Source organism: Helianthus annuus, chromosome 3, assembly GCF_002127325.2.
Source record: "Helianthus annuus cultivar XRQ/B chromosome 3, HanXRQr2.0-SUNRISE, whole genome shotgun sequence".
Lineage (NCBI taxonomy): Eukaryota > Viridiplantae > Streptophyta > Magnoliopsida > Asterales > Asteraceae > Helianthus > Helianthus annuus.
In genome coordinates, this window is record NC_035435.2 from 153,900,018 (window position 1) to 153,912,050 (window position 12,033).

At 34.5% G+C, this 12,033-nt stretch overlaps 2 protein-coding genes across 12 annotated transcripts; one reads left to right on the plus strand and one right to left on the minus strand.

Moving 5' to 3' along the window:
- The first annotated feature begins 1,183 nt into the window (after window positions 1–1,183).
- LOC110930329 lies at window positions 1,184–11,396 on the plus strand. Of its 10 annotated transcripts, none has more exons than XM_035987612.1 (11): window positions 1,184–1,288; window positions 2,227–2,611; window positions 2,708–2,911; window positions 3,507–3,564; window positions 3,667–3,729; window positions 3,830–3,905; window positions 4,008–4,120; window positions 4,213–4,302; window positions 4,393–4,524; window positions 4,633–4,769; window positions 10,948–11,396. In XM_035987612.1, exons 2-10 carry the CDS (start codon window positions 2,232–2,234, stop codon window positions 4,762–4,764), a joined length of 1,248 nt encoding a protein of 415 aa, XP_035843505.1. In that variant the 5' UTR covers window positions 1,184–1,288; window positions 2,227–2,231; the 3' UTR covers window positions 4,765–4,769; window positions 10,948–11,396. The 10 variants fall into 10 exon arrangements, with proteins under 10 accessions (XP_035843505.1, XP_035843501.1, XP_035843504.1 ...); XM_035987608.1 differs by having other exon boundaries at window positions 2,227–2,638; window positions 10,948–11,395; XM_035987611.1 differs by lacking the exon at window positions 10,948–11,396 and adding an exon at window positions 1,397–1,418 and having other exon boundaries at window positions 4,633–4,883.
- LOC110930331 (rop guanine nucleotide exchange factor 14) lies at window positions 5,588–11,063 on the minus strand. 2 transcript variants are annotated; one of them, XM_022173628.2, is made up of 7 exons: window positions 10,924–11,063; window positions 10,451–10,563; window positions 8,414–8,752; window positions 7,373–7,602; window positions 7,028–7,279; window positions 6,127–6,471; window positions 5,588–6,045 (listed from the first exon to the last, which is right to left on the minus strand). In XM_022173628.2, the coding sequence occupies exons 2-7, from the start codon at window positions 10,533–10,535 to the stop codon at window positions 5,875–5,877; spliced, it is 1,422 nt and encodes a 473-aa protein (XP_022029320.1). In that variant the 5' UTR covers window positions 10,536–10,563; window positions 10,924–11,063; the 3' UTR covers window positions 5,588–5,874. The 2 variants fall into 2 exon arrangements, with proteins under 2 accessions (XP_022029320.1, XP_022029321.1); XM_022173629.2 differs by lacking the exons at window positions 10,451–10,563; window positions 10,924–11,063 and adding an exon at window positions 9,179–9,322.
- Window positions 11,397–12,033: the final 637 nt, after the last annotated feature.

Consider the following 12,033-nt stretch of genomic DNA (forward strand, 5'->3'; position numbering starts at 1 on the left):
GTGTTGCAATTTTTTAGGAATAGTAAGTTCAACTATATTGTTATAGATAATATTAGTTAGTTTTAAAAGAATTCTTTACCAACTTGACTAGATACATAGTAGATTATGTTGCATATTTTTAGGTATTATAAGTTAAAAGTAGATTCATATAGATAAGATTACTTAGGAACTAAAAATTTGAACTTAGTATGATATAAAGTTAATAAACATATAAACTCTGAACATCCTATTTTTTTTTATAAAAACGGTTCTTGAAATTTTATAAAAATATAAATTTTTATATCTGTAAAAAACGAAATTTAACAATTTAAGTTAAAGGTCTAAAACGTACTTATGAGTCAAAAACTATTTTTTATTTTTATAAAAACAAAATTTTAAACTTAAAGTTTATTGGATAAATACTATGTGGATATTTAAAAAAAAGTTATGAACTTTAAAAAATAAAATTATACTTTATAATTTAACCAATAAAATAAACATACTTTACAATTATAACAACTTATCTTTTATTTTTTGTCTTTTGATTATTAAATTTTATAAAAAAACAATATTTTTTTGTCTTTTGATTATTAATTTTTATAAAAAACAACATATGTGTAACACTTATGAAATATATCCACCACAATAGTGTTATCATAAATATTATATGAATAAGAAAACTACCAGAAACGAGTGCCGCAATGCAAAATGTCGCCCCGCCGCATCGTGCGGGCACCGTACTAGTATTAGGTATGTGCTAAGAAGAATACACTTGGTAAATTTTGGTACGGATGAACCAAGGATAAATTTTGCTACAATTAATTATGGATATTCAATTGCAAATACATAGATAATCAAAAAATAAATTAAACTAAGAGATACATTTTATTTGAATATGTAACCAGGTAATGGACTAATACAGAATATGTAATCACGTAATTGTTTTTGTTGAATGTGGAATCACATAATTGTTTATGTTGGATGTGTAATCACGTAATGGGTATCCAAAATCACATAGTTACGTGCTGGATATTCAACATCACGTAATAGACAAATGGGTATTCAAAATCCTATCAATTTTATTTTAAGAAAACTCTAACAATAGACTTTTTTAAAAAAAACTATAACAATACACTACTCGAATTAAAACGAAAGAAATGCATAAGTGTAGTTTAAAAAAAAATAATAAGATCAATTTCAAAATGTTGCAATTTGCACATCATAAGGCAAAAACATTGCCTCCGTGTCTCCTTGAGGTATTCAATCTCTCTGGTGCCACTCTTCCACACATACAACTAACTGCCTTCAGGTAATAATTATATTATCTCTTCTATATTTATTTACTTTTTTTCATTCCAAATTCTACTTATTCAATCGAATCCCCAATTCAGAAGTTATTTTTGTTCTTCATTTGTAGCAGCATACTATACTGTTCATAGGTATGAATTCCCCTTTAATTACCGTTGTTTGAACACCTAGGGTAGATTTACACTTCAGTTTTACCATCAATGCTTACTTTTTCCTCAAATTAGACTCCTTTTTAGAAAAATTAACTACCTAATTAGTGTAAAGTTTGAGCAATTTGAATTTTGATCAAAGTCTTGATTAGATTGATTATAATTTAGGGTTGGACAAATAACCGAATTAATCAAAACAAACAATTAACCGGTTGTTCCGTTAAGCCATAACTGATTAACCGAAATTTGTGATTCGGTACCGATTAACCGAAAACAGATCTGTTAGTACAAACCAATAACCGAAAATTTCGGTTTTGGTTTCGTTGGGGGCCCAAAACCGGATTGTACAAATCTTTTTTTTTTAATTTTTTTAACCGAATCAATTTTTTTCATCAAAAACAAAAACCGGTTTTTTATTATAACCGGTTTCGGTTACTAATCGGTTTTTTAAACCCAAAACAGTAACTGGTCGCAACCGGTTTCGGGTCGGTTTAAAACCGGTTTGTGCCAAGAAAACCGGTTTAAACTGGTTTTTTAAGCGGTTTCGGTTTTTAAACCGGTTTCAAAGATCAAGCATACTAACCGGTCTACAAACCGCCGGTTCTGTTCGTGTTATAACCGGTTTAAAAATAAAATCGGTTTCGAGTTCTTTTTCGGTTTCGGTCCTAAAACCGGTTTTGTTGTACACCTATAGGCCGTGCACACCCCTAGATTATATGCTCTTTTGCAGACTAACTCTTGACTTGTATTTCTGCAACGATCCAAAAATAACATGTGTGTTAAACCGCAGTACAAATGGTTATCGCATCTGCTAGAATCAGTACTTGTGGTTCAATGGAACTAGCTCCAGCTTCATTCAGTACGCGACATGTAGGTCGTGACTGTGTTCATCTCAAAAGTACGAGTTCCCAGTGGCTGAAGAAGCCGCCTCGATGGTTTGGTTTTTCCCATGTCAAAATAAGTAAATTTAATCATTCAGCTTGCTCGGTGAGTATGGTGTCAAATAATTATGTTGGAAGAAGCACGTACAGAATTAAAAAGGATAATGATGATAAGATATATCGGAGGCTTGATTCTTGTTTAGTTATTCCTCCACCTAAAGGCAAGAAGCCGAAAGCCGTTATTAAATTCCTTGGTGGCGCCTTTATTGGTGCAGTTCCGGAAGTTACCTATAGGCGAGTTGAAATAACTCGTTATTTTAAGTAATGGGTCGACACAGTTACTTGTTTATCGGTTTTATCATCTATATAAACTCTGATCTTTTTACGCAGTTATCTTCTTGGGCTATTGGCAAATCAAGGCTATCTTATCATTTCTGTGCCGTATAACGTAACTTTTGATCACTCGCAAGCTGCAAGAGAAGTCTATGAGAGGTTTCATTCCTGCTTGAATTCAATACTAACATCAGGATTGCCTGATGATGGCCTGTTAGCAGCCGAACTTGTTGATCTTCCTCTTTATTCTGTTGGTCATAGGTATTCAATATTCATATATTATTCCAAAAAGAAAAAGAGTAAACTGCCATTTTGGTCCCTGTGGTTTGGTCAATTTTGCCACTTTAGTCCAAAACTCAAACTTTTTGCATCTGGGTCCCTGTGGTTTCAGTTTTATTGCCATTTTGGTCCAAAAATGAAATTAGGTCATATTTGTCTTATAAAATCCTGTTATTTTGTCATTTTCTGCAGGGGCAAAATGATCATTTCTTTTTTATAAATAAATACCATGTTTTATAAGACAAATATGACTTGATTTGCCCCTGAGGAAAATGACAAAATTGCAGGATTTTATAAGACAAGTATGACTGATTTCATTTTTGGACCAAAATGGCAATAAAACTGAAACCACAGGGACCCAGATGCAAAAGGTTTGAGTTTTGGACTAAAGTGGCAAAAGTAACCAAACCTCAGGGACCAAAATGGCAGTTTACTCTTCCAAAAAATATGTTTTAGTCATAAGTATTCATATATTATTCCAAAAAAATATGTTTTGTTTAGCGGTTTCATTTAGCAGGGTCTAAATTCTCAATAATTTGGTTTCTATATCATATTGCACTTATGTAAAAATGTGCAGTAACGGTGCGCTACTTCAAGTACTCACTGGGAGCTATTTTTCGGATAAGCTACCAAAGGTTTGTTTGATGCCTTCTTTCTTCTTTAAGACCTTTTTTTGTCGAAAAGTACGAAAGTTTCTTGGATATTGATGTAAATTTTTTTTTGCTGTATTGTGGAAGGCTAATGCCATAATATCATACAACAACAGGCCAGCAACAGAGGCGGTACCCTACTTCGAACAGGTAATATTGGTTTTTTTTTTTTTTTTTTTTTTTTTTTTTTTTGTTAAGGATAAATACGGCTGCAATTTCTAAAGCTTATATGAATTCCTGACTTGTGCAGTTAGGCCCTCTAGTAAGCCAGTTGATGCCTGTCGTGGAAGCATCTCCGGTATCTTCCATGGCTAAGGGTGCTGCAGGTATAATTGTTTCGGTAGACGGTTATCACATGTAATTATAAAGATCTCATTATAAATATTTCGGTTCTCTTTGTTTGTCCTGTTTCTAAACATTCAATGAAGATGCGTGGAAAGCCCTGCTTGATACAGCCGAAGCGATGACGCCTGATTATGATCCCGAAGCTAGAGTTTCATTGGACAAGTTTGTTGATCAGTTGCCTTCAGTTTTTAATCAGGTATGATTGCACTTCAAGAAAACATACTTAAGAGTGTCACCCGTAAATTCAATATTATGTTTTTTTTTTTTTTTTTTTTCCGAACTTTTAAGGTTGCTCAAGGAATATCGGAATTCAAACCAACACCAACTGAAAACCGTGAATGTTGCAAGAACTCGTATAATGTCAAGAAAACACTCCTGGTACTTTTTGTCCTATCATGGGTTATACCTTATAATTAAAAAACAATACGTTTATTTTCGTGTTTTATAATTGATAATCGTTTGTTGCAGGTGAAGTTCAATACTGATGCCATTGATGAGACCGATCTTCTTGAGGAGACTTTGAGGCCTCGTGTGGAAGCTATAGGTGGAACGCTTGAAAAAGTTTCATTGAGTGGTAACCACATCACACCATGCATCCAGGTCAGCGTCGTTTTGCATCGTTGTTTACAACTTTACATGATGTATTATGGTACTTTGAGGTATTGTTATTATAATGTACCGATAATCTGTCATTTTGTGCATGCTCAGGAACCAAAACTGCAAGTAGGTGATGTATACACTCCAGCGGACGCGATCGCGCAAGGGCTTAAGAATCTTTCGCTAAATGAGACTAAAGTCGCGGCCAGAACCATTGCAGACTGGCTTAGCAGCATTAGTTAGTAATTGTAAGTGCTAGTTACTTTGAACTTAACTAGCTTCAGCCAAATTGTGTGAATATTAAGTTGAAACACACGTACATCTACATGCCGTAAATAAAATTGCTACTATACTTCTTTTGATTTGACCTTGTTGATCAACTGAAGATTAGGATTGTAGAATGGCTTTTGTGTTCATGTTGCTAGGGAAGCAGATTGCTATCGTTTGGTAACGAGCCCTAAGTTGTTAATATTTTTACCGACTCTAGGGTTGAGATCAAGGGACAACCACTCCCACCATTATCATCTCCGCCACAATTTCTGATTATATTTTGAGTTAAATGCCATTTTAGTCCCTGTGGTTTGGGCCATTTTGCCAGTTTAGTCCAAAGGTTTCATTTTTAACCTGTGGGTCCAAAAAGGTTTCACAGTTGCCATTTTAGTCCACTTGGTTAACTTCATCCATTTTTTCTGTTAACGAGAAGGCCAATTTGGTCATTTTGTATGTAATTCTGTTAACTAAAAGGGCAATTCAGCCATATAAAATGACCGAATTGGCCTTCTCGTTAACAGAAAAAATGGATGAAGTTAACCCAGTGGACTAAAATGGCAACTGTGAAACATTTTTGGACCTACAGGTTAAAAATGAAACCTTTGGACTAAACTGGCAAAATGGCCCAAACCACAGGGACTAAAATGGCATTTAACTCTTTTTAAAATTTTGGCTACTTTGATATTTTTTAAACCGACTTATTTTTTACTCAAACCTATATTGGTTAAAATTTGTTTTTACCCGAACCAAATTGAAATTGTTTTAAATTAAATCAACACGTCCTGACCCGACCCGCTATCCGACCCGTCTGCTTTGCCTGGCCCAAATAAAAGCATATAACAACATCATTTACAAGTGCTTTTACTTTGATGATATTAAGATCTAGGGGTGTCCGTTCGTTCGGGACGAAAAATAAGCCTCTTTGCCAAGACCACATCCAAAGCTTCTACTTGGTGTTGCTGTCACCGGTCTTCTGTTTGGTTCACTTATAAATGCTGTATAAGAAGCTTCTTCTGTTTTCAATAAACTCAACTTCCTCTCTATGCCATCCATTTTATCAACTAGTGTGTCTTGCCTTTATATTTAATCTAGATATATCCAAGATCCCGGCCCCGGGGTGCTATTTGTTGCCATTGGCGAATCAGGATCGCTTAAAACGTCCTCTTGAGAGATGTCCCCGATCCTTGTCAGTATGCTGAATGCCAAGTTTCCAAGAACACGAGAATAAGCTTCTATGATCGCATGAGCGACATCCTGTAATAAACATAAGTTCGTTAACTGGTTTTTCGTTTGAATCAAAATGCATACGATACGAGAATTTAGAACTTTTCTCACCTTGCCATTTTGGATTTTCATGACATCTAGAAACTTTTGAGGGAGGTCTGGATATCGGATTTTAATTTCCTGTGCAAGGCTTTCGGCTCTGCTTATTAACAACTCGATCTTGTCGAGTTCGGCAACATGATCCTTGCATGACCATGATGTTCTTGCTGGTGACTTACCACTGTCATGTTCCTCAATCTTGTCTTTCCATGCATATATTGCTGCTTCTAATCTGTTTATCGCATCTAAGGCACTGTTTTCGGATTTTAAACTAAGCGCGTTGCACATGTCGCATGCCGATGAGGAGCCTCTGTTCAGTATCCTATAAAGATCCTCACCAAGGCTTTCCTTTCCAGACTGTAGAAGTGATTACCATGAATAAATAATGTTTATTATTTGTCACTGATTTTAAAAAGAGTAAAATGCTATTTTCGTCTATGAGTTTTGGCCAGTTTTACGACTTTCGTCCAAAGGTTTGTTTTTTTCACATCTGGATCCAAAGTGTTTGAAATCTTGTCATTTTCATCCAGCTCGTTAACTCCATCCAAATTTGTCGGTTAAGTCAGGGGTATTTTCGTCTTTTTTGTTAACATGAAGGGCAATTCAGTCTTTTGAATACTTGTAAATTATGCTAAATGCTTGTACATAAAGCGAAAAAGACAGAATTGCCCTTTAAGTTAACAAAAAAGACAGAAATACCCCTGACTTAACGGAGAAAATTGGATGGAGTTAACGAGCCAGATGAAAATGACAAGATTTCAAACCTTTTGGATCCAGATGCGAAAAAAAAAACAAACCTTTGGACGAAAGTCGCAAAACTAGCCAAACCTCAGGGACGAAAATGGCATTTTACTCTTTAGAAAAAAAAAAACACTACACACTCATAGTGTTGTACTGTTGTATAAGGCTTTACCTTAGGAAGCACATCACTGATGGCTTTTGGTATCGGCATTTCAAGCAAGATAGCCTCATTAACCGATTTCGCGGCTTTAAAAATCTGAAGAACCAATTTGGCTTGAGTAAGCAGTTTCTTCCGTTGACCGTCCGAAAGACCACCAACCGGCACTTGTGGGGCCGGAAGCCACCATCTTTTGCTTCTTCCTTCCGCTCGGCTGCCACCTTCATCATACGAAAACTCCGTCTCCGTCATTGAATCCAGTGTTTCCTGTCAAGGTTTCGTTTATTTACGCTAAACAACTTTAGACCAACACCGCCATTTTGTTAAAATGATTATAATGCGAGTGATGAGATCACCTACAAGAAGCATGGAGTCTAACTTTTGTAATGCTGGAAGATTCAGATGAACATCTCCGCGAGCCTGTGGTGTCATTATTTCTATTGTTTGGCCATCGGGCCCGCATTGCTTAGCTGGAACTAACTGAACCATGTAGTTAGTTGGAGAAAGTAACCAATCCATCTCTCTTCTCCACTTGTTCTTTTTCTCATCAGGCAGAGGCTCAAGTTTCCATAGCTCTCCAAAAACTGTTCCTGTTTATTAACACACTTCTTGTGAGATCTTTTCACACAAGGTGTACTATAATCCTTGTGAAAAATAGTGTTTTAACGTGTTTATGCCGTTTGAAGTTCCAATTGTTTCAGGTTGACGGATCAGCGAGTTGACAGGTTGAATTAATGAACTCAAACACAACACATATAGTTATTCGTGTCAAACGTATCAACTCTAATTCCAATACGCTTGAAATCATGAAACACGAACGCTACTCTTTTAACTCATTTATGTAAACAAAGCAAACATGTTGACAACTTGTAAATGATTCATAAATGAGTTAAACAGGTTGAGCTTATAAAATATATATTTTTTAAATGAGCAAAGTACACAAATGGTCCCTACGGTTTATCAAAATTTTGGATTTAGTTCTTAGCTTTCCAAAAATACACAGATGGTCCATGTGGTTTGCAGTTTGTAACACATTTAGTTTCCAACCAACAAATATAAAGGTTTTAGCATGTCCAGGTTAGGGACTAAATGCGTTACAAAGTGCAAACCACATGGACCATCCCTGTACCTTTGAAAAAGCTTGGGACTAAATCGTTACAAAGTGCAAACCACAGGGACCATCTGTGTACTTTTGAAAAGGCTAGGGACCAAATCCAAAAATTTGGAAAACCACAGGGACTATTCGTGTACTTTACTCTTTTAATTATAAACAGGTTGATGGGTCGGCCTGTTTACTTAAACGGGTTAAACAGGTCAATCCAAACATGACTTGTTTAATTAAAGAGGTTAAACAGGTCAACTAGAACGATAAAAATGAATTGTTACGAGTTGAAAAAGTACCGGCAAGATTTGTTATGGCATTCGACAAAGCCAAAGCAGGGGAAACTCCGTTACGTCCTCCTGTAGTATCTTCACCCAGCAAAAGCTTTGCGAATTTTTCCTTCATTACATCAACATCCGAGAATTTCATCGCGTCCTCTGAGTAGTCCCATTCATGTTCATCTCTCTTCACCATACTCCATTGAGAAAAAAATGAGCCAGAAGCATTGTTGCTAGAACAGCAGCTGGAGGGTGAGTCAGTTGGGCATCTATCTCCTACTTTACTTGCAACACTTTCATCTTCATAAGAGTTATTAGCATTTAGAATGCAGCTTTCGAGCCCGTCGTATGTCATGATTCCTGAACGTTAAACACGATGATCATTTTGGTTAATTTGTTTACAAACAGCCATAAATGGTACTGTTTTTCGCTTTTTATTCTAAGAAAAAATGACTAAACCATATGTTATGTTTAAAGTTACACTAAATGAAATTTAAACATCTGTGAGGAATAAAAAACTCAACCAACAGGAGAAATAAGGAAATTCAATATATTCATTATTATTCAGGATGATTTATACATCTTCCTGTAGAAATAGTAAATAAATCCAACAATTAGGACACATTATTGAAGAAATATGATGACTTAGATCATTTTCAATAATAATTACACATCACAATTTTATTTTCTAAATCAAATCATATAATTTGTCAATATGATCACTTTTATGAAATTTTTGTTAACTTGAAAAGTGTCCAAAAGGTCATCACTCTCGCTAACACCTACCCATTGTCATTGTCACTGTCACTGCCACCGCCTTCACTGTTGTCGTCACCACACCACCTACGCTGCCAAGACCACCGTCGCCACAACTGCTCCACTCGCCTTTGGCAATTTGCTACTTATTGTTTTAAAAACAAATATAACGGGCGAACCATATTTTAATTTTATTCTAAAACGACTAGTTACAACCCGAACCCGTTCCGGTCTAACACGTTTCGACGAAAACTAAATTAAAAGATTTTTAAAATACCATTTTGCTAGTCTTAATAATAATTATATAATGCTGAAAAAATTGTATACTGCATCAAATGCTACATCTTAATCATCTACTTATAGATACTCTATTTTTTTTTATTTCATCTCTTATAGTTATATATAAACCTGTTGGATCTGGAGTGGTTGGAGATCTCTCTGTTTGTGTAAGATTTTTTTTTTATTATTTCATCTCTTATATATAAACCTGTTGGATCTACAATGCTGATGATGAGGACGAACAATTGTTTGTTTCTGACTATTTTGCAGTTTAAATGACATTAAAAATACCCCCACCTCACCCCTTAAAAACCTTTGGTATCCTCTAAATTTATATATTACTAAAAAATTGCGTAGGTTAGTTTAATAACTTACCCCCAATTAATAGATAATATACTTACTAAATTATATTAATGTCAATTATCAAAAAACATACCCCTTAAATATTCTACATAAAAATTAAAGTACATACAGTAAAAATCTTAAAGAAGAGATACGTTTAGCACAACCCGATACAATCATATATACAACACGCTTAACATGTTACTTATTAAACTATTTTCATCAGTTACAAAATTTACTTTCAATATATTCTACTTCCTACTTTTATAACTATCTGCCTACATAAAAGATGAAAAATATTTTGTAATCATAATAAAGTGTCCTTTATTAATATACCTTATATGTCCCTATCATCATCATTTATGAAAATGGTTGGGACCTTTGTACTACCATATCACGCAACATACCGTAACGCATTAAAGGGCCAACATTTCTACTTTCAAATTGAGTAAATTGCCATTTTAGTACTTAGGGTTTGATCAAAATTGTCACTTGCATATAAGCAGAAAAAATGAAAAATATGATTGATAGAACAACAGAATATATAGGAAACTCAAAAATTGAAATTAGGGACTCTCCAAAGTTGTTTTAAAAGTTACTAAAATGATTTGCAAATTTCATTTACATTTATATCGATCGAATGAGACTAAAATTAAGATAGAATTAAGGAAGAAAGCGTACTATCGGGGGGTTGATCAAACTCCATTCGGTTACTCATTTCCCTGTTCCATGTACAGCAACTCAACCTCATGTTTAATAACACCATATATGATATGATATATCCTCAATGTTACCTGCACTAGTAGTACATTGTTAACTGAATGAAACTTTAGCTCATAAATCTGTCTCTATAGTTGAATATTAATGTTGTGAAACTGTATTAAAATCGTTCTATATATGCTTACGTTTTTTTTCCTTTAAAAAAAAAAGTTATGTTAATTTAAATCATTCAATGCAAGAAAAACGATTTGCATTCTCATTTATGATTATCATTTTTTTCATCAGCTTTTAATTCATAATAAACTTGACACACAAAAAAAAAAAAAAAACAAGTAACAGAAGAAAATGAAGAACATAATGATGCAAATGAAATAAGTATATTAGGATCGAATTACAGAACAACAAAATTTGAAATAAAATCGATGAAAACTGACCCGAATGATTTCGATCGTTCACAGGCTCGCTAGCTGGAACGGCGACGTAGCATTGATGAGTGGAAACTGGAAGTCCATTGATGGAGAATGTGAATGAAGTGAAGTTAATATGGTGAAAATGAGTAGTAGGTGACAGGTGCAGGTGATGATGCTACTTGAAATTTAATCTATCTGTTATAAGTTATATGCTAAAAAAGCTGTGTGAATACGTGGGGACCGGGGGATTTGGTTAAATAATTGTGCGGGTTTGGATCCAACCATGGGTTTGTTCACATTTTGAATGAATTTATGGATGATCCGGGAAAATACCTGGAAATTGTTATTTAGGTAACGGTTAATAAGTAGGATGACTCCATGAGAAATTTTGGACCGAATACGGTACCATACTATATTGATACTAACCAAACATATTGTATGGTATTTGATTTTGAATTTAGCTCAAGTATTTGTATGGTATTGGTTTAAGACTTTCAACAGTACTGTACTATAGCGGTATCGACCAAACATCTACGATGTAGTATTCAATTTTAATTTTAGCTAAACTTCATTATCAGTACTATACGATCATATACCAATTCGATACGATACCAGCATCGATCTCATCCTAAATGTAAGTGATCATGTGTTATTAGTATAAGGGGTTGTTTGTTTGCTTCTTAATGAGGCTCTTAATGGTTGAGACCTCTTACTGGTTTAGCACTTAATGGTTCAGACTGTTTGTTTTGCGAGCAGATGTCTAAATGGTTCAAACATTTGTCTCTGAATGGTTAAGCATTATATTGAGTTTGAATGGTTAAGACCTCTAATCTGAATTGGTCAGACATTTGTCTCTGAATGATTAAGCATTATACTGACTCTTAATGGTTCAGACCTTTTTCTGGTTCAGTACTTGTTAGTTCAGACCTTTTAGTAGTTCACCAGTTAACCATTCAAAAATTGTGAAACATACCCTAAGTCAAAAGTACCCTAAGTCAAAAGTGTATAGTAGTATGTGACCTTTTGAAGTACAAGTCAAAAGTGTATAGTACCATACTACCATCACCATGTGATATTTTGAAGTATAAGTCAAAAGTGTATCGTGCGAAGTTGACTTTATGACATTTTTTTTCT

Coding starts and splice junctions, on each gene's coding strand:
- LOC110930329 (XM_035987608.1), top strand. CDS start 2,232: ATGGTTATCGCATCTGCTAGAATCAGTACTTGTGGTTCAATGGAACTA. Junction 4,303..4,392: donor ATGTCAAGAAAACACTCCTG/GTACTTTTTGTC, acceptor CGTTTGTTGCAG/GTGAAGTTCAATACTGATGC. Junction 4,525..4,632: donor ACATCACACCATGCATCCAG/GTCAGCGTCGTT, acceptor GTGCATGCTCAG/GAACCAAAACTGCAAGTAGG.
- LOC110930331 (XM_022173628.2), bottom strand. CDS start 10,535: ATGGTGTTATTAAACATGAGGTTGAGTTGCTGTACATGGAACAGGGAA. Junction 6,472..7,027: donor TCAGTGATGTGCTTCCTAAG/GTAAAGCCTTAT, acceptor TCACTTCTACAG/TCTGGAAAGGAAAGCCTTGG. Junction 6,046..6,126: donor TGAAAATCCAAAATGGCAAG/GTGAGAAAAGTT, acceptor TGTTTATTACAG/GATGTCGCTCATGCGATCAT.